The 21748-nt window shown below is 39.6% G+C and overlaps 1 protein-coding gene and 1 pseudogene across 4 annotated transcripts; one reads left to right on the plus strand and one right to left on the minus strand.

The window, feature by feature from the left end:
• Window positions 1-1439: 1439 nt before the first annotated feature.
• Window positions 1440-9737, minus strand: LOC143860317 (uncharacterized; annotated as a pseudogene).
• Window positions 9738-16735: 6998 nt separating this feature from the next.
• On the plus strand, window positions 16736-20644 carry LOC143861856 (uncharacterized). 4 transcript variants are annotated; one of them, XM_077372807.1, is made up of 6 exons: window positions 16736-16989; window positions 17295-18651; window positions 18735-19742; window positions 19824-19940; window positions 20018-20065; window positions 20413-20644. In XM_077372807.1, the coding sequence occupies exons 2-4, from the start codon at window positions 17626-17628 to the stop codon at window positions 19860-19862; spliced, it is 2073 nt and encodes a 690-aa protein (XP_077228922.1). In that variant the 5' UTR covers window positions 16736-16989; window positions 17295-17625; the 3' UTR covers window positions 19863-19940; window positions 20018-20065; window positions 20413-20644. The 4 variants fall into 4 exon arrangements, with proteins under 4 accessions (XP_077228922.1, XP_077228924.1, XP_077228921.1 ...); XM_077372809.1 differs by having other exon boundaries at window positions 19824-19931; XM_077372806.1 differs by lacking the exon at window positions 20413-20644 and having other exon boundaries at window positions 20018-20251.
• Window positions 20645-21748: the final 1104 nt, after the last annotated feature.

The raw sequence follows: 21748 nt of genomic DNA on the forward strand, positions 1-21748 counted from the left end.
ATGAGGATATTATGTCGGATACCCAGAATCTCATTCTTGGTTCATTGGATTGTACTTGAATCCTATGAAATTCACTAAATGGTTGCAGTATGATGAAATTGCAATGTAATTTTAGCATCCCTATCTCTTCTCAACTCCTTCACTGGTTTGTGAGTGCAGATTTGATGCTACACCTATGATTTAGCAGACACTTTGAATTTATTGCTGACACCCGTGTCGTGTCGTGTCCGACATGACACCCGTGTCGACATTTCTTTAGACACTTTTAAATGTATTGTTAGAAGTGCCAGTAACTTTATGTATATGTATGTGTATGAGTGTGCTACTATTTCTAGGTTTTTAGGTGTTGACATGTCAGATATCTCGTATCCGTGTCGAAAATCAGCACACGAATCCGTGTCCACAAATCATGATTATATGTACTTTCTATTTTAGCCATGTGCCTATTTCAAAATTTTGGGAGTTTGCCGTGTCCGTGTCAACAAGCGACACTCGTGTTTGTGTCCACGACTCATAGTGCTACACATGTTCATGCCGCTGGTAAATTTATAGTTTGTCTTTGAAAAAAATAGGTGACCACACATTCTAGTGCTAATCATTCGGATTTCGGACTCTCCCTCTAAGCAACTCATCACACAAGGAATTTTGGATCCTCAATATAGAAAAAAAAACCTCCAAGACGGGGCTTTATCCTTACAAAAAACATGTTGAAAGAAAATTCAGAAAAATATGGTGTTACTGAAGTAAAGGATATCAATTCATTTTATTCATAAAAAACGTTGAATGTATGATGGGAACTTGGGAAGAATAACCACTTTGATGGTTTAAGAAGTGACTTTATTATTCTCAGTTTTGAGCAGCAGTGCATTGGATGTTCTCTTGGTTATATCAGTGTTTGTACTCCACATCTCTACAGCAACCATCCTGTGTTCCGTTGGCACCATTCGTGACGCAATAAAAGTAAGGACTCTCTTTACGGATTAGGACTGATGATTGACCTCCTCTCTTGTTTTTTTTCTTTTTTTGAATGGTGACCTCCTCTCTTGTTATAGATGTGGATTTCTTCTTTACTTGCTATAGGTATGAGAAGAAATTTCTAGTGAGGTTTACGAAGAACTTGTCAGAGTCACATTCGCAAAACAGTATTGACACATACCAAGCTTCAAAGAATTCATAAAAATGGCAACTAATGCATGAATTGGAGGAGTTGTTCGATTTATTCATCATATTGAATGGTAAAACCTACTATGTTTTCCATAGCAATTGCGAGTGTCCATTTTGGTGGTGTAATTCAACAAACCAATCTGTTAAACTCATTCAAACATAATGCACTAAAATTACGGTCCTTAGTTCGGAATATGAATCCTCAAGAGTTCCTAAACTTGATGATTTTGGGCTCCAAATTTGCAAGTGTTAAAGAACAAATTTTGCATAGCTAATTGAAGCACACAAAGCAACCCGTTAAAGAAATAATAAAAAGCATCTTATGTAACATTGAAATGGAATTCGTGTGGGTGAAATCAGATTCACAATCAAGATTATGACTTGCACTCACATGCTTATTGTGTGGAACCACAAGGCACAATTCCACGGAACATCTCTTAGGATTATGATGAAATGCTTACAGAAAATCTCCATATATCAAGTAAGGGAAGCATCAGGTCATTCAATCAAGTCTAATCCCCATTCTTTTCATGATGCAAATCAGATGCTAGAGAGGCCCTCCTAGCTGCAAAAGGTGTCTTACGGCTGAATCCAAAGCCTGGGCCAAAATGTGATTTTTTGCTACAAATATCATTTGATTCATCATGCAGAATAGTGTAGTTTCTACTGCTAACACTCCTAAAGTAGCAACCTTCGGTACTGTCATATTTGTATGATTGTTGGGTACTCCCCAACCCGCTTGTTACTAAGTTCCCCTTTACAATCATAACCCCCTGACCGTTCTGCTTGTTTCTGAGAGAGCTGGATGAGAAACCAAATTGCGGGCCCGAAAACTTTTCCTCGTCGAATCCCAATGAAACATTTGCGACTAAAGAGTAACTGCCGTTAACTTGATCCAAGGCATCAGTATAAAGATACATAGGAAACCTCTCAAGGACTTGGATTGAGTACAAACCAGTAGACGGTAGTTTAGAATAGACACCGTAATTGGCTACTATGGTCTGATTCACAGTCTGCATATTCCCATCCTTGGCAAAAACCATGAAGTTCCTATAATCAAACCCTTGAAATGAATGGGTTGTGATCTTCCCAAGGGAGGATTTTACCCATCCAGTTGAAGATATCTGCCTACTGGCGCTAGTCAGGAAAGACCCGTTGAGACCCGTAAAGTTTGAAACCAAAGAAAACTTATAAGGCATAGCTTCATACTTAGTCAGATGCCCCTTTGTTTTTGCACTCTTTTTATCCAACCAAAGGTGCAAATTGGCATCTATATACCACACATTTAGAGCATCCGTAACACCAAATCCAAACCTATGTTGCTTTCCATCCAAAATCTCCCCTAAAAATGGTGTGATTTCAATGTCGTACGATGGGAGATCAAACGAACCGATACCCGTAATGGGTCTCCAAAGAAGGGGATTGACACCGCCTGTGTAGATCACAGTAAAAGGCCAAACAGCACCAACTACCTTATCATCTAGAGTGACAACAACCTCCCTAAATGCACCATTTCCAGGCGCCCCCGTCAAGTTGTTCGCAGTTATATACTCATTAGGAGGATTCCCATACCAAAATTCATCATTCTCATGAAATGAAACAAACACTTCCAAAACAGCCCTATACACATTGCTAGGAATCATGAATTCCTTCAACTGAGTATCAGTAGAATTCTCTATCAAAAACCACAACCCATCATTCAAAGGGAGATTTCGCGAAATGGGTAGTATCAAATCAGCATTGGAATCAAATCCAGAATCCAAATTCGCCCAATTCGACTTGTAAAAACCGTGTTCTTCTTCGGCAGGATAGAAATGAAATGTTAGGTTAACATGGTAGATCCCAGTGTAAGTACTATCTACAAGATTGCCCAAATAAACAGCTAGGGTTTGGGGGGTTTTGAGCAAGGAAGAATACCTAGTAATATCTTTTTGGACGGTCCAGATGATCCCGGTCGCTCTCGGCTCTGCGGTGCAGGACCGGAAGATCTCGACCCCTCCCAACCAAACGCCGAAAATGCGATCAAATTGCCTTCCCTTACATGTTGCTTTCCATTCCATGACAATGTTGGAGAAATTTTGAGATGGGCAATTTGAAGGGGGAGTGTAAAGGGCAGTAACAGGGGGTTGTCCATATGTGTAGCCAAAATCATGTTGGAGGATTAGATAAGAACAGGGTTTTGTGTTGGGAAGTTTGATGGGTCTTGTTACTTCGAAATAAGTTGTGGGTGAGTCTTGTGGTGTGTCTTGGGAAAGGTTTTCTGATCTTAGAAGCTTTGATTTGTATAGATTTGCATTGGATGAGAGAGGGTTTTGGAAAATGAAGAAGAAGAAAAAGATTAGAGGTAGGAATGAAGCCATGAGAGAGATAGAATGGTGACTGTTTACTTTTTTGCTCTCTTGTTACCTATTTCTAGTCTCTCTCCGACGGCTGAAAAATTTGTAACGATGCAATCAAGGCAAAAATCTATGGAATTTATCAGCTAATACTTAATACTTTCTCCAATACCAAAAATACCCTTAGATAACAGCCATTTTTACGAAAGTTGAAGAAGGTTTTAGTTGTCCTACTCCTGTTAGCGAGAAAGAAAGTTTATTTCCGACATTTCACTTCTGTTTTGACTCTTCTCTGACAGCGGTAACCTCAATGCTCGTTGGGTCTGAGCTAACCTTTGGGTGTCCTCTAGCAAAACCGAAACCAAGGTTAAATTTCGGTTTCGGTACCGGTTTCGGGCCCTCAAGAAACCGAAATTTCAACCGAAATCACATACTAGACCCGAAAAATGGTATTAATTTTCGCCCGAAATTACAGAAATTTCTTACTCGAATTTAAAAGGTTTGAAATTAAATAAAGAGAGAACGGTTTCTACACAAAATACAGTGGAGGCCCACATTTGGGTGATCCAAGTCATTCATTTGATTGGCCCTCACATAGATAGGGTGTCCACAAAAAATCAGCTCAATAGGATCATTCCAACCCTACGATTTGTCGAGGTAAAATGGAGGTGTATAAACCTTTCACAAATCTGTTTATTTTTTGCCTCCACGGTTCGAAGGGTTAGGATGTTTAATGCGAAATTTCGGTAAAATATTAAATTAATAATAAAAATAGTTTTTTAACTTAAATTTCGGTAGAAACGAAATTTCGGACCGAAATTCTGAAATTCCGGACCGAAATAAACTACCGTTTCTGAAAACCCCAATTTCAGTGTCGGTCTCCACAGTGTAGTGCAAGAAACGAAACGTTGAGCCAAACTTGAGAGATCTTGACCGTTGATCTAGTGGGTACAACATAAAATGGGAATAGTTCGAGAAGAAAGGGTTTTAAAAAGAAAATGAGCACCTTTCTGTATTCAGTGGCAGAACTGGTCTAATTGAGGGTTAGTATTGTCTTTAATCCACCTTTGAATGAGGAGAATAGTAGGATTAGTTGGATCTTTACGGGATGAAATGCTGAATCTCCTAGCCATGGGCCATATGTGCGGTTTTAAATTGAGGATAACAATGTTTTCTAGGCCCCACAAGGCAGAATGTTTGAATGGTAGGAATTGTCACGAGTTAACCCACCACTAGTTTGGTCTCAACGAAATCTTATACGGTCGGGTGCGCGTGAAGCCAAGTATGTTTTGAAAAGTACAATGGGGGCCACTTCAACTGATGATCCAAACCATTCATTTGTTGGGCTACAACAGAAAAAAGCTGCACTACATAGATCATTTTCATAGGATGATCCTAACCCTCGAACTGTATCGGGACTGCACTTTATAGAAACCCTCCTATCATTTCCATGGGGTGATCCTACCCCATACAACATTTGTATAAATGTTTTCATATCAATTTCCAAAAGTAGAAAATCAAGCTTTGCTCATTATTAAATGAGCAAATCTCAATTTATCCCCCTTAATGGAACTCGGTTTTCTTTTTCTAAGTACTTGTTATGTGCCTAATCATCCGTAACACAGATAAACTAAATAAAATAAAATAGAGAGGGGAATGATTGATTCGAGGCAATCGGACCTCCTAATGGCTCGATTCGAGAGGAGCCATGACCCTCCAAAACAAAGTTGCCTTTGCTGTTTCAAAATTCATCTTCTTCCTCATTTCATTATAATACAACTACTTAAATACTACCAAAAAGTAGTTACACATCACCCATCCACTTCCCCACTTACAACACACACCATCAACAACTAACACCCACTACCCTAAACACATACACCATAACTAACACCCATATCTCTAAAAACACATTCCCACAACTAGATAATAATTAGATTATAACTACCCATATGCACCAAAATTATATGCACATAACAGTATTCTCTTGAAATCCAATAGTTATCAACTTCACTCTTGGGTTATGTAAAATTCAAGGTGGGGCTCTTAGATGATCTATATCCAATTACATCTCCACTCTTGGGCGACGTGAGATCTAAGGTGAGACATATTAGATGATCTATTATTGAAAGCTTCAGCTCTACTCTTGGCCAATGCGACATCGAAGATGGGACCATTACATGATCTATCAACAAGGGAGAAATGATATATTCGCTTCCTTTTCTTGCCCGGGCCACCCCACAGAGTTGTACCTTAAAAAGTTGTCATAAATAGTTAAGTATACAAGAGGGGGTGGCCTGGGAAGAGAAGGGGGTGAATATATTACTTCCCCCACAAATGGGTATCATCTCCACTCCTCGGATAGAATCTCTAGTGAGCACTACCTTAGATGACACATTACCCAAGAACAGGGTGGATAATCTGTTAGGTACCTACTAATAAGCCAAAAGCTCTAGAGCTGTCGGAACGCATTAGGCTAGACCCTTTAACCAGGCCGGGTCCCACCTAGTCCATACCTAGGAAGGCCCACTCAGGACAGTAACATAATCTATCTCCAATAACTATTAAGTCTACTCTTGGACAATATGAGATACAAGATAGGCCCATTAAATGAGCCATCTCTAACGGCTAACCATTCAATTGCTTCAAGCTTATGGACACTTCAATATTGTGCCTCCCAACTTGCCTTCAGGTTTTATCAACCTGCATGCTGATGAGCTCTTTCCCTCGAGCTCTGTGTCTCGAGTAACAGAAGCTCTATGCTAGGGCACAAAAGAATGGCATCTCTCTAATACTATTTGAATCAATGATGGGTAATAAGCATCGGAGGTCATCCTCTGCCCTAATAATATTAGGAGACCGCCATGAGGCCCACCCAATAAGAGCCCACGGTGTTAGCCACTATCATGCCTACTCTAATTCTTGACAATTGGGATCTCCAAAGGCTTCCTAATGCTATTGAGGTGGAGGATCATTAAGCCCCATTGATTCAAAATGCTCATTAATTGTGGCTCTTGCTTTTCTTCAATTCGGATAGATCATTGAATGCTCCTACTTTACACCGTCCATTAATTTTAAACCACCACGAATCGGAGGGTTAGGATCATCCTATGGAGAATTTAGCTGGGCATATACCATATCTATATCAAGACCCCAACCAATGAATGGTTTGGATCACCCAAACAATTTGGGCCCCACTGTATTTTCGGCTAATTTGGCATTTATAAATTTTTCAAGGGCGCCCGTGTTCGGCATTCCCCTATTTAATTTCCTTGGAAGAATGACACTTTGGCATGAGCTTGACTTGGACGGGTCCTTCTAGTCATCTCCGATGTAATGGCGTGAGCTGTACTCTGTCGGGTCCTTCTAGTCATCTTTGAAAGTTATTTTCCCATGGCAACATTAATATTATAAGAAGTAGTACTTCCAAATGCCAAATTCATGTCTTCTCAGGATTTATGCCAAATTCATTTCATCTCACGATTTATAACCATTTTGATAAGAATAGTGATATTTTGAGGATCAACAGTTGGCTTTTCTGCATGAAAATGATAAAACTACCCCTCCCATGCCATGTGGCATGTGGGGATTTGTTAGGTTACACTCTCGGTCTCCATACCAGCACTCTTTTGATAAAGAGTGATGCTATGGAGATGGAGAGTTGAACCGACATTGCAACCCGATAAATAGTCTCTTAACACATTAGCAATCTTTTTCTTGATTTTTGTTTTTTTGCTCCATGAAAATGCCAAAACTATCGCTCCCATGCCATGTGGCATGCGGGGATTTGTTAGGTTCCATTAGCTCTCAGGCAGCACTCTTATTAATAATGATCGCAAATATCTCGCGTTTTGAAAATCTCCCAATATTTGGTAAATTTTATTGACCGATATTATTTTTCCAATATATTTAAAACTAGGTTTTCGTTTCTTTAGTTTCTTAATGTTTTTTTTTATGACGTAATATTATTTTTACACAATTGTGACTATAATTTATTTTGCCTCTTAAATTTTAAAATATAATTTATCTATTTGTTTTAATTTGTTTCTTATTAGAAAAATATTTCTCATAAGGAAAAATATGTTAGAAAAAGAACATTTGTTAGGCTCTCATGCCATTGTGGAAATATTTCTACATAAACCATAATCATATTATTTCATCTAAATCAGAGAAAGAAAATTTGTCCCACTATTTTTTTTTTGTTAGAAATGTTCCAAGCAGGGCCTAAGCTTCATGACTTGCACTCACATGCTTATTTTGTGGAACCATGAGGCACAACTCCTCAGAACATCTCTTATGATAATGATGAAAAGCTTACAGAAAATCTTCACATAAAAGTAAAGGAAGCATCAAAGGTGTCTTGGGGCTGAATCCAAAGCCTGAGCCTCACTTTGATTTTTTGCTACAAATATCACTTGATTCATCATGAGAAATAGCGTAGTTTCTACTGCTAACATTTCTAAAGTAGCAACCTTCGGTACTGTCATATTTGTATGATTGCTGGGTATTCCCCAATACTCTGTTTGAGTTCCCCATTACAATAATAGACATTTGACCGTTCTGCTTGTTATTGAGGGAGCTGGATGAGAAACCAAACTGTGGGCCCCAAAACTTTTCCTCTTCGAATCCCAACGAGACATTTGTGAGGAAAGGGAAAGTGCTGTTACCTTGATCCAAGGTATCCGTAATATAAAGATACAAAGGAAACCTCTCAAGGACTTGGATTGTGTACATATCAGAAGATGGAAGTTTGGCATAGACACTGTAATTGGCTACTATGGTCTGATTCACAATCTGCATATTCCCATTCTCTGCAAAAACCAACAAGTTCATGTAATCAAACCCTTGGAATGAATGGGTTGTGATATTCCCAAGGGAGGACTCCACCCATCCAGTTGAAGATATCTGCCTAGTCGCGCTAGTCAGGAAAGACCCATTGAGACCCTTAGAGTTTGAAACCAAAGAAACCTTAGAAGGCATGGCTTCATATGTAGTCAGATGCCCCATTGTTTTTGCACTCTTTCCATCCAACCAAAGGTGCAAATTGGCATCTATATACCAGACGTTTAGAGCATTCGTAACACCAAACCCAAACCTATGTTGCTTTCCATCCAACATCTCACCTAGAAATGGTGTGATTTCAATGTCATATGATGGGAGATCGAACGAACCGATACCAGTAATGGGTATCCAAAGACTGGGATTGAAACCGCCAGTGTAGATCACAGTAAAAGGCCAAACAGCGCCAACTACCTTATCATCTAGAGTGACAACAACCTCCCTAAATGCACCATTTCCTGGCGTCCCCGTCAAGTTGTTCGCAGTTATATAGTCATTAGGAGGATTTTCATACCAAAATTCATCATTTTCATGAAATGAGACAAACACCTCCAAAACAGCCCTATATGCATTGCTAGGAATCATGAATTCCTTCAACTGAATATCATTAGAATTTCCTATCATAAACCACAACCCATCATTCAATGGGAGATTTCGCGAAATGGGCAGTATCAAATCAGCAGGGGAATCAAATCCAGAATCCAAATTCGCCGAATTCGAACTAAAAAGACCGCTTTCTTCGGCGGGGTAGAAATGGAATGTTACGTTAACATGGTAGATCCCAGTGTATTTTTCATTAACAAGATTGCCCAAATAAACAGCTAGTGTTTGGGGGTTTTTGAGCAAGGAAGAATACCTGGTAATATCTTTTTCGACTGTCCAAACGATTCCGTTGGCATTGGGCTCGGCCGTGGAGGACCGGAGTATCTCGACTCCGCCCAACCAAACACCGAAAATGCGATCATATTGAACTCCCTTACAGGTTGCTTTCAATTCCAAGACGATTTTGGAGAAGTTCTGAGAAGGGCAGTTTGAAGGGGGGTTGTAAGGGGCAGTAGCAGGGGGTTGTCCATATGTGAAGCCGAAATCATGTTGTATGATTAGATAAGAACAGGGTTTTGTGTTGGGGAGTTTGATGGGTCGGGTTACTTCGAAATCAGTGGAGGGTGAGTCTTGTGGTGGGTCTTGGGAGAGGTTTTCTGACCTGAAGAGCCTTGCTTTGTGGAGATTTGCATTGGAAGATAGAGGCTGTAGGAAAAAGAAGATGAGGAAAAAGGTTAGAGGAAGAATGGAGGCCATGGGAGAGATGGAATGATGAGTTGATGACTGTCTAGTCTTTCTCCCCGCAGCTGGAAGATTTATAACCATGAAGTCTCAAGGCAAAACCAGTGGAATAAATGAGCGTATCCCTACAAACACGTTGAGGTGGAACTATGGAAGTACCAACCTTGATATTTGATCCAACGGCCGTCGAAGCAGCTTCTCAAAAAGTGAGAAGCTGTTGGATCAAATATCAAGGGCGGTACTACCACCAATCATATAAAATATCTTTTTCCCAATACCCGAAAGACTTCGGGGTCAATGGCCTTTGTTAAGTGAGTCGACAGAAGGTGGGCCCACTATATTTAAAATAAAATATGTGCAACTACACCATACGGAAAATTCTTTGCGGCCCAATTCGTTCAAAGATCCAGACCGTTCATTTGTTAGGCCCCAATGTAATAAAATCCCATATGAAACTTACGTCAACAACAACGAAAGGGAAATGTTATCAGCACTACTGTATTTTGATGAGGGCACTCCTCACTTTATTAAAAGTACGGTATGGCCCGCACCATAGGATGATCCAAACCGTCCATTAGATGGGCCACAGCCGAAATAGGGTGTTCTCCCAAAATCATTTCCATAGGTTGATCCTAACCCTCTCATCTGAATGTTAGAGTGTTGATCCTAATCCTCTATAGATCGGAGGGTTAGGATCAACCTATGGAAATAATTTTCATATGGGGTTTTATTATATTGGGGCCTAACAAATGAACGGTTTGGATCTTTGAACGAATTGGGCCGCAATGAATTTTCCGTATGGTGTAGTTGCACATATTTTATTTTAAATATAGTGGGCCCACCTTCTTCAAAGATATAAACCATTCAGTTATTGGGCCCAGCGTAATTGGCCTATGTAAAAAATTATCTCCATAGGATGATCCTAATCTTCCGATCATTTGAGATTTCTATTTGGTGTAATCTGTCTACATATTACAGCGTTAGGATCATCGTATGGAATGATTTTTGGGGCACAATCGATTTACATTTGGGCCCACCAATTAATGGGTTTAGATTTTCAAACAAGGTGGGGTCCTTTGTATTTTAAAAATAATATGCCATCTACGCGCAGATGCGCAGATGCAATATTCAGTGGGGCCCACGTGCACCTCGCCACTTATTTTTTAAAATACGATGAGTTCAAAGATCTAAAAGACCTATATTTTATATGGTGCGATCCCCCTTTGACTTCTATGGGAAGAAAGATCCATCGGGATTCAATAGAGTTCATGCCGAAGCGTCAAATGATGACAAGAAGTTCAATAGCCTGCTAAAGAAAGAAAGAAAGCCCGCCACCAGATCTCCTCTTTTCAGGCACACACGAAATTGGGGCTGGCTGGTCTAGTCTATTAGCGAAGCTCGACTACTAGTTGCTTGGCATGCTTTTGTCCACTTGGTGTGCTTCCGTATGCTTGTGGGGTATTTTTTTGCTTGGGGTCATGATGGTTGATGATGACCTTCTCCTTGGTACTTCTAAGGTGTGATTGGTCAAAGTATGTTCCAAGCTTCTTTGCCATTGTGTTTGGTTCATCTTCAAGCATAGGCCAACAAGGTGCGTGCTAGTATGATTTGACTTGTGTAGGACCTATCTAAAGCAAAACACTCAAGGCAAATGATCAATCCATAAACGACTAATCAATTTGCGTTTGTTAATCATTAAAACAAGATGATTGAATGAACCCATGGGGAACCCTTGAGCTTACAACTAGTCTATTAGTTTAAAAGACGTAGAATTTATACGGTGCCAGAGCATGAAGTCCAATATTTTTTGAAAGGTATAGTGCGGCCCACTTCAAAGATGATCCAAACCGTTCATTTGTTTGGCCACAATGTTGATAGCCTGCACACCGCAGATCATCTCCATAGGATGATCCTCACCTTCCAATCTATCGAGGTTTCTTTAAAGTACCGTCCTTGTACAAATTGGGGGATTAGGATCATCCTGTGGAGATGATCTGCAGGGTACATCCTATTTATGTTGTGGCCCAACAAATAAACAGTTTGGATCATGCTTTAAAGTGACACTACTGTACTTTTTGAAAATTTGTAGCATATGTAAAAGTAAAACTCCTGCTTAGAACATTTTGCAGTTGGGCCCATGTTCATGGAGAGAGAGAGAGTTTGGGGGTAATTCCGTGAATACCTGTTGTGGGCATTACAACTGGTAATTGGGTTAAATGTGGGTGAATTAGGTTTTGAAAGGGTGCGAATTTATCAGCACCCGTTTTAAATGCCATATTGGAATGTGCAACCACCTCGATAAATAGTCACAAATATCTCCTAGGATTTAAAAATCTCCCAATATTTGGTAATATCTTTGTATCTTCTATTTGTTTTGTTTCATACGAGATCATTCCCAATAATAGCCTAATAAATAAACCCACAACATTCCAATATCTATTAAAATGTTGGGACCAACAATTATGTGGAACGAAACACATCCTAAGCTTCATCGCCTCATAGGATGCCGCCAAAAGTTTGTCTTTATTTGCAAATAAGATTTAGGCCATGTTCGTTCTAGATTGTGAGAACCGATTGTGAGTCCAAATCCGATTATTGGATCATACTATTGTCATGTGGGTGAAACTAAGAAGAAGTAAACAAGGCCGATGCCATCCCTTTTTAAGCTTTCTAGATTCTGGTGTAACTGGTTTGGTCGTACAGCGTTTGGTTCACCTCGATCATCTTTAGTGGTTTTTGCTTTTGGGACTGTTTTGGCATGGTGATTGCTATTTCTGGATAGCTATATCTTTACAACAGACTGTTCCCCTAGTTGTATTCGCTGGTAAGAGAATGGGGAATCGAGGGTTGAGGAGGTACAGTGCATTCTGGTTGATCGTTGTGTTGGTGTCCTTGTACCTTAGGGACATCTTAACTAGATCTTAGGCGATCGAAGTCGGAGAAAATCAATTTCATTCCTTAGTTTCATTGGTTTTGAAAACATAATAGGAAAAATAGCTCATCAGGTGCCATGAATGGCGATGGCTTAGCTTGAGGACTTCCCTTTGGCCTGTCTCTTCCTTTATACTCACTTGGTAACGGGGACCGACGTTCGGCGTTCATTTGACATGGATCACAACCAAAACCAAGCAAATGTGTTTTTTTGTGCATGAGCAGATGGACCTGTTATAGAAAGAGGATGGAGGAGGGGATGAGGCCCCTTATCTTGTCTAGCCTCCAACCATCTCCCAACTTTATTCTTTACATTCATTTCATTCCAACCACTTAGCTATTTCAACTTGTAACCATCTAGATATTCCATTCAAGTGATCATGACCATTGATTTTGCATGACCACATCCCAACTTGTTGGTTTCGGTTACACACGGATCGAGGGTGGAGAGGGGAAGATGGGGATATTGAAATCTTACCAAAAATTGGGATTTTAGTATCCCCTTTCTTCTCCTCTTCGTCCTTTTATGTATGGATTTAGGGAAAAAGATCTCTTGGAAAAAATAAATTTAAATAAAAAAAAGGGAAAATTACATTTACACCCCCTCTAGTTTCTGACGCATCCACTTCTACCTCTATTGTTTAAAACGTGACAACTACACCCCATGTAGTTTCAATTTGCATAAGGTAGGCCCCCTCAGTTGACGGTTCGTCCACAAATTGAAGGGTTAGGATGATCCGATGGAGCTGATTTTTTGGGCACACCCTATCATGTCAGGGCCCATCAAATGAACGCTTTGGATCATCCAAACAATTCGGGCCCACTGTGTTTTTGGTAGTGTTTGGATTCGGGTATGGGCAATGAGTTAGACAAATGATGGAAAACGTACCTTCGAGGAGAAAAACTTCCAAGAATATTTTTCCTCTAGATCCAAACAGCCCCTTATATGTATGGCGTGAATAACAGGGCCTCAACCTCAAGAGTAGACAGTGAGAATAATTTTGGGAAGTTTAAAGGTCACATTCGTGACTTTAGGCTTTAGCCAGGGACCGGACCCACTTTGGGAGAGAAAATGCAACAAGGCAGAGTTTGCCTTTATTCTACTAATAATTGCAACTTGATATATGCTCCTCCTTATTCTAAAGGGGCCTTCATTATTAGGCAAGATGCTGATTCCAGTTAAAGTTCCTAGATTTCTCCATAATCACCATAACATATATGAAATTTCTTATGTAAGCTTTTTCTATATAGAACAAGGAAAATGATTACTGAGTAGAGTAACAGACAAAATAATTTTATTTTGGGTATTTGTGTTGTTCATTGATGTTCTGCCGATGGGGCCGGTAGCCAAATGGGCCTTTGAGGCCCAACCGGTTGTGGGTTCACTTAATGGCCCATGGAGAGCCTACCTTTCTATAAAAGAAACTGAATATATTCTGGGTTTGGATCTTTATGGCCCAATTGACATAATTATATTATGAATGGACTTAACATAATTAAATGGATCACCAAATCCTCGAATGGGACATACTCTGAATGTCGATGGTGCTTCCAAACCAAACACAGGCTTGGTTGGAGGGGTCAGACTAATAAAAAAAAAAGAAATATAATTCATACCAATCTGCGAAAATACTAGCTCCAGCTATTAGAACTTCATTATATTTTCTATTAAAATTCGCGTACTAAGTACCATATGCTAATCCTTGCTTTCTAAGTTCATCAAGTAGAAGAAATGCTATTCATTCCGCAAATGCAACTGCTGATCATTTAGCAAATCTAAGAGTTATGATCAAGTAGATTGCTTGCTTTAATATATTTTTTTGTTAGTGTTTGTTTTTGCTTATTGTAATCATGGTTTTAAATTTTGACCGAAATCCGAAATTTCTGATTTCGGTGGGGACCGAAACCGGTATTTGGCGAAATTAGAAATTTCGTCATTTACCAAATTTCGGTCCAAAATTTTGGGAAAATAAATTTTTTCTCGAAATTTTGGTTTTTCGGAAGTCCGAAACCATTACCTACCGAAATCGAAATTTTAAACCTTGATTGTCATCAGCTAGTTTTTTTTAATGTACCAAAAAATTGAGAAAACGGCCAATATAACGGCATTATATGAAATGTATTGAGTTTTTTGATACTGGGCTTGGGCTAAGTTACCGATGTTCATCACCAATTTTGGCTATATAGGCCTTTGTAAGTTTGCACTATATATACTCTTCGGTAAGCTTGGATTAGGCCTACGCAAAGAATGACTTTACTTAGGATTGAGCCTATAGCTCAATTGGTTAATTAAGGCTTTGTTACGAGACCTTGAGGTAAGATGTTCGCTCGCATCTTAGCTTCCCAAAAAAAAAAAAAAAAAAAAGAAAAAGATGGGGGCTTTACTTTTTAATTTTTATTTGTGACGAATGATTCTAAAATTAAATATAGTATTCTGATCCCAATCCCACCAAATTATTATGAATTATTTATGGGGATTTGCTAGGGTCCATCCCAAAAGGCATTTCGCGGCTGGTCTGTCGCATATCAGACCAGCCACCTCGTGAGCGGAGACAAAAGTTGTTGTCTCGTTCACGAGGTGGCTGGTTTGACATGCAACAGGCCTTTTGCAATGGACCCTTGCAATTCCTTTATTTATGATATTGTTTACACTTTTTCCGTAGACCTGGTCTAGCCGACCTTTCACGGGGCACCCCATGCTGCTAACTGGCTTCTGTATTCGTGGAAAATATTATATTTTGACTACGTACCATAAAATATCTAATCGAAAAAACATTGTATTGCACTACTGTATTTTGGGAAATGTTATCAGCATTACTGTATTTTGATGAGGGCACTCCTCACTTTATTAAAAGTACAGTATGCCCCGCACCATCAGATGATCCAAACCGTCCATTAGATGGGCCACGGCCTAAATAGGTTGTGCCCCAAAAATTATTTCCATAGGTTGATCCTAACCGTCCAATCTATAGAGGGTCAGGATCAACTTATGAAAATGATTTTTGGGGCACAACCTATTTAGGTTGTAGCCTATCTAATGGACGGTTTGGATCATCCTATGGTGCAGGCCATACCGTACTTTTAATAAAGTGAGAGTGGCCTCATCAAAATACAGTAGTGCTGATAACATTTCTCTTTTTTTTTTTTTTCTTTTGTTATACCAACCCTATCACATGCTCTCCTCACTAGAGGCCCGCTCAAATCTTTCTCTCATCAGCCATCTCTATTCTCTACCTTTCTCTCGTCTTGGGCACACAAATTTTCCGTGATTTTTTTTTTGTGTGGTTGCTAAACCTGCCCCTATTGTATGAGTTATTATCTGGAGTACGTCTGCATGTAAGCGTGAGTTATTTTATAAAATGTAGTGGGGCCTATAATATTTGATAATCCAGACCATTCATTTGTTAGACCCCAACTTAAATAGGTCATACACTGAATATCATTCCTATAAAATTATCCTACAACCCCTCTGATCTATTGACCTTTCTATAATTTGCCATCCCTCAACCAGAGGATTAGTTTGGGGCCCAATAATATGGGCCCGACTGTATTTGTAAAGAATGAGCGCACATGCGTTCAGACTTCACAGCACATAAGAAGTCCTATATATTCACCCCCTCTTTTTACTTGGGACAAACCCACTCAGTGTATTTACTATTTTCTTCCTACATATATAGCGCCATATTCCGAAAAGAGATATTTCTGAAAGAGAGGTCACCTTCAATCTCAAATCATAAAATTGGACCGTTCTGTTTGTGGGACCATCGGTCCTTAGATCAATTTGTCCAGAAGCCAATGAACGGTTAAAAATCCAAATTAGCCACCGTCCAGAGGCTCGCTAAATGAACGGTCACGATCTAAGTAACACGTCCCACCTGTACCATTTTAGATCTAGACAAAAATGCGTACCCCTCTCTCCCTTACAACTTTCAATTCTCCCTTCGAAAATCGACGACTTTCACGGTGTACGTAAGGTGGAAGAAACCAAAAACGAACGCAGAGTTTCATAAAGGCAACTGGTAAATTGGTAATGACAATACCATGTTTTGATCAGTGCACTAACACACCTTGTCTTTTCTTTTTTAACTGACTCGTGAGTGAGTGCAATTATAAAAACATGGTAGTGCGAATAACATTAGGCTATTACAGTTTTCAAAATCCTCTTACAAACCAATTAAAAGGAGAAAGACAAGCTGCATTTGTGAAATTATTAAAGCATGAGTGTGCTGATTCCAAAAAAATAAGAAAATGAGAGAGTTTACTAAGTTTCCATTAATGGCGGGGTAATTTAAAGGGAGAAAGAGAGACAGCATGCGTACAAAGGAACTTATCCTTTTCTTTTTTTTTAAGGAAAAACACCACACTGCTGAAGTCACTCCCACAATCTATACCCATCTCTAATCTTTCTAGAGAGAAAAAGCATTTCTCCAAGAAGGTATTCCTCTCTCTCTCTCTCTTTCTGTAATTTTTCATTTTGTTGGGATATCTTGTTGTGGTTTATTTCTGTGTCTATGAAATGGGGAAATCAGTTCTGTTTTGAACTTTTAATTTGATTTGCTACACTTTCTTTCTTGAATTCAATTTCAGTAAAAAGTAAGGAGTTCATCATGTTTTCTTTTCTTTTTTCTTTTTTTCTTATTGACAATGTCTGTATCATTTTGGGGAAGAATTGGGTCTTTTAATTATTATCATTTTTTGATATTTCTTCCTTGTTAATTTATTTTGTCGGTGGATACTCAGGAATTCAGGTCGGTTTGATTCTTTGGACTGGAATTAGGGTTTTTTTTAGGGGTATGGTTTGAGTTATGCTTGATTGGATTTGGACTTTGAACTGAAGGGCTGTGTGTAGAATCTACTTGGTTTCAATATGCTGAGAAATTTGATGGGCTAGGGTTTGATTAAGCTTGATTGGATTTAGACTTTCAATTGAAGGGTTTGTGTGTAGAATCTACTTGGTTTCAAGATGCTGACAAATTTGATGGGCTAGGGTTTGACTTATGTTTCATTGGGTTTGGACTTTGAATTGAAAGGATTGTGTGTAGAATCTACTTGGAATCTACTTGTTTTCAAGATGCTGAGTAATTTGATGGAGGAAAAACAGTTGGATTTCAATGCACCCCTTATGTCTGTGAGGAGGTTCACTTCTTCAGCGGCATCAGCTTCTAATGGAGAAGACGGTAAGAGGGTTGGGAAGTCGTTGCCAAAGAGACATTCTCTTCCTTATTACAAATCTGAATTGACATCAGGCCCAATAAGAAACCCCTGCGCTGTTCCTTTCATTTGGGAACAGATCCCTGGAAGACCCAAGGACGGAGGTGGGTCACGATTCATACCTCATGAATCGCCTCCCATGGCCCCACCAAAGCTCCCGCCAGGTCGAGTTTTGGATGTTACACCACAGTCAGATGGCAAAGAAACCGAACCTTCGAGTGTAATTCGATCCCGATCTGCTAATTTTGTTTCACGTCCTGATGTCTCTTTTTCAAATGATAATGTTGCTTCATTGGAGAGCTACAAAGGGGTTGTGGAAGAAGGGGCAAATTCCGATTTGGAGGATTGTGATGATGCTTTCTCGGACGCAGTTGACACATTGTCCCATTCTGAATCGGTTTTCATGAATTGTAGCTTAACCGGCATGAGCGCTTTGGATAGTCCAGACCTCAAAATGTCTGGAAGGGACTCACAAGCTCGGAATTTTATGATTGACCGGTTCTTGCCTGCTGCCAAGGCGATGACTTCGGAGACACCTCAGTATGCCCCAAGAAAGCAAAATTCGATGCGTGAACAGACAAGAAAGGTGAACAGGATTGATGGAAATGAGCGAAATGTGCCTCAGAAGTATAGGCCTCATGTCATACCACAACATCCCCAAGATGAGAGTGATGATGAAGATGAAGGTTATGAGGATACTGGGAATTTATCGGCAAAAGTTTGTGGAATATTGCCTCGCTTTTGCTTAAAGAATTCTTTTTGTCTTTTAAATCCAGTGCCAGGGATGAAAATTAGGAGCCGGGTGCCCTTGTCGCCGATTGGTCGTAAGCCAAATGTGCAGATAAAAGCCGCAGGTCATGGATCTCTCAGTGAAACTGATGATGAGGTATGCTAAAAACTAAAATCTTCCCTTGTTGTTTTAATCCAATAGAGATCACTGTTCACTATTTTCTCTGTTTTGCTATACAGCACTCTTGGGAACCAGTCTATAACTACAAAGCGCGTGGACTTCAACCTCATGGAGCCCATGAGAGTGGGAGTAAACCAAATAGTGAATCCAATCTCTTAACCTATTGGAGTGATTCTCAAACACCTGATGGCTCATCTCCATACAGGCACTCTGCAGGTGATGGAATATCACCTTACCGGAATGAAGCGCCTCACTCACCCTTTCAAGAAGGAATGGCTTTTCTAGGCATTCCTAAACAAGGCAAGAATTGCAAATCTGATTCCTCTGGCACACATGGCAAAGGCCGGAACAAAGGCTATAATCACTTCCACGGAGTATCATCCAATAGTGTAAGTCAGCAAGGGTCCGGCTCATTGAGCCCTACAATTGAGAAGGCACTGTATGTAGATTCTGTTCATATTCTAAAAACACCAAATTCAAGGTCAAACTCTTCAGATTCCCAGGAGCTGATGAATAGTGTGGATAAGAGCCCTGAGATTCTGGTAAAAAATGAGGAGTTGAAGAGAACTCCCATCGTAGAAGCTCATCTTGGAGAGGCCAATCAGCTAGATATTTCGAAGGAAAGGGACACATTGCAACCTAAATTCTCAACTGTTATGGACTCAGAACAACCATCTCCAATTCTTGGAGGGCGAACAGACAACACAGATGGTTTCCAAAACAAGAATGGATTAGATCGAGTTACGTTCTTCCCATGTTCAAAACCCCCCGGCAATGAGAGCCCAAATTTCGATGACTCACAGCCTTCAAAATTAGAAGATCAGGGAGATTCTTATTCCAATGCTATGCAGGCTATACTCCCCCCTCCCTTGCCAAAATCACCTTCTGAGTCTTGGCTTTGTCGAACTTTGCCTTCTGTTTCATCAATCAACTCTTCTTCTAGGTCATATCTTGGTATTCAATTCCGTCTAAGGAAACAAGATCTCAAGTCATCTACTACTGATCCTAAGTGGGAAACCATTGTGAAAACTTCTAATGTTCACCGTGGCCGTTCACGTTTTTCAGAGGTAATCACATCTTTCCTCACTTTTAATATTTATAATTGATTTCCCCGTGCACCAATCCAACACTATTGTCAATGTCTCCAGGAACTTGAAAAACCTGTATCCCAGCAATCTGAAACTTAAACTATTGGAAGGTCTTTTAAGTCCTTGGGCTAATGCACTTGTTGTGACCTTGCAAACTGAAATGCAAATGTGTGTAAGGTAATTACATTTGTCCTTTGTTATATCTGTTTTTTTACCTGAATGTGCAATCTAATCATCTGCTTCTGTGAAAATAGGTATTGGAATTCAGGATTCTGTGTCCCTTTTTATTTTAAAGCGCACAAGTAAGTCAATTACTGTTTATTTCTCCTCTCATACATCAACCAGATCAAATAGTCAAGCTTAGCCAAAATTGAACCTGTAAAAATTATTCAATTGCTTGCTTCACACTTTTGCTACTCCATCACCAATGGTTGCATTGTAAAATGTGACGTCTTCCATTTTCTGCAACAAAGGAGTAGTTTTCTGTACTGGTGCTCTACATTTGCTTCATCCATAATTAATGACAATAACAGATTTTATGGAGGCTAAATTTGCATGGCTAGATCACAAATCGTTTGGCTGACTTATATTTGGTTATCCTTCTATTCTGGTTGTGCGGGCATCTATAACATGTTGACAACTGATGCAGATGCTCTTCTTCTCAGGAATGGGTTCAGAACGATACGAAATGTCCTTTTTAATGGAACTATACTCCTCATCAGCTAGATTGAGTAGATAGAACTTCTTCTCTCTCTCTCTCTCTCTCTCTCTCTCTCTCTCTCTCTCTCTCTCTGCTAAGTAACTCAAGGTTTGGAAGTCTGAAAATTGGAAGTATTATGTTCTATTTTATTCAGGGCATGAGAGGTGGACTTCTTCTGTGACCTTTTCTGTCTAATTTGATCAATATGGATTCATGACAACTCTCGTACTGTGCAAATATAGGTCCTATGTGGCTTAGAGGATTTCAAACAATTCTATCATAGACATGATGTGCGGAAGAGTAAAGAGAGAAAACTAAGGTTAATGGTGGTGTAATTGTCTTGGAAGGTCACAAAATGTCATAAATTCCCAACTTCGGAACACTGCAAAGATTTGGATCTCTTGAAGTTGACAACACTCGTGAGCAAGACATGTGAGAGAATATGTGAGAGAATAGGGTGGTCAGATTGAAAGTTGCAAGAAATGGGACCATAGTTACTAAGGAATAGGACCATACTCGTCAATTTGGTTCCGTTTGTACTGAATAAGATGAAACACCTCTTAGGCTGATTCTTTAGGATCTTGTATACCAATCTCACCTTCCTCTTATTTTAAGTCAAGGTTAGGCAGGTATTCACTATTCAAACAATCCTCCTTGTTGAGCATTTTCTCTAAACCATACTCGAGGTCTAAACATCGTCCGAAAGAAACTTCTGGTACTGTTAGCAGATTTGTCATACAACAGCTCTTATTAGGAATGAAATTCTCATTTTGAGTTCGTAATAAGATCAGGGTTGCAACTCTCATCAGAATCTTGATATACCTCAGAACAACAACCTATTTGGGAATTCGAGTTGAGCTTTTAAGCATAAAATTGGGTCGGGTTAGGTTGATTCTATTTCATTTTTTTTTTTAGCAAAAGCCCAAATTTTTAAAAAAATATGACGTTTATTATATAAAAGATGATTACAAGTGCATTTCAGGGAGACTGTCCCATACACAAGGTAGTAGTTCTAGAAGCTCTGGCATGGCAATCAGTCAAGTAGTTGGTACTATGAGGAATGAGAGAAAAAGAGAAAGCACGATGAACATAAAGATCTCTAATCTCACGTAATAGATTGACTAATGTCCATGGACTGACGTTGATCCCTTTGACCCATGACACAATATTGGATGAATCACTTCCCTCTTCCAAGCTCCTTTCCATCTGGTTAATGAAGATGTACAATCCCCAGTGGGGTCTCGCAAGCATGCGGCTAGTTCCATACAAAGTGGCCATGGCACTC

This window comes from Tasmannia lanceolata, unplaced genomic scaffold (genome assembly GCF_043159265.1).
Source record: "Tasmannia lanceolata isolate RefF3 unplaced genomic scaffold, GAP_Taslan_0.1 ptg000037l, whole genome shotgun sequence".
In the NCBI taxonomy this organism is placed as follows: Eukaryota; Viridiplantae; Streptophyta; class Magnoliopsida; order Canellales; family Winteraceae; genus Tasmannia; species Tasmannia lanceolata.

What these genes read in the sequence shown, in the direction of transcription:
- LOC143861856 (XM_077372807.1), top strand. Translation starts at nt 17,626, where the DNA reads ATGCTGAGTAATTTGATGGAGGAAAAACAGTTGGATTTCAATGCACCC. An exon ending in TCAGTGAAACTGATGATGAG is followed by an intron (nt 18,652 to 18,734) that starts GTATGCTAAAAA and finishes TTTGCTATACAG; the next exon opens with CACTCTTGGGAACCAGTCTA. An exon ending in GCCGTTCACGTTTTTCAGAG is followed by an intron (nt 19,743 to 19,823) that starts GTAATCACATCT and finishes CAATGTCTCCAG; the next exon opens with GAACTTGAAAAACCTGTATC.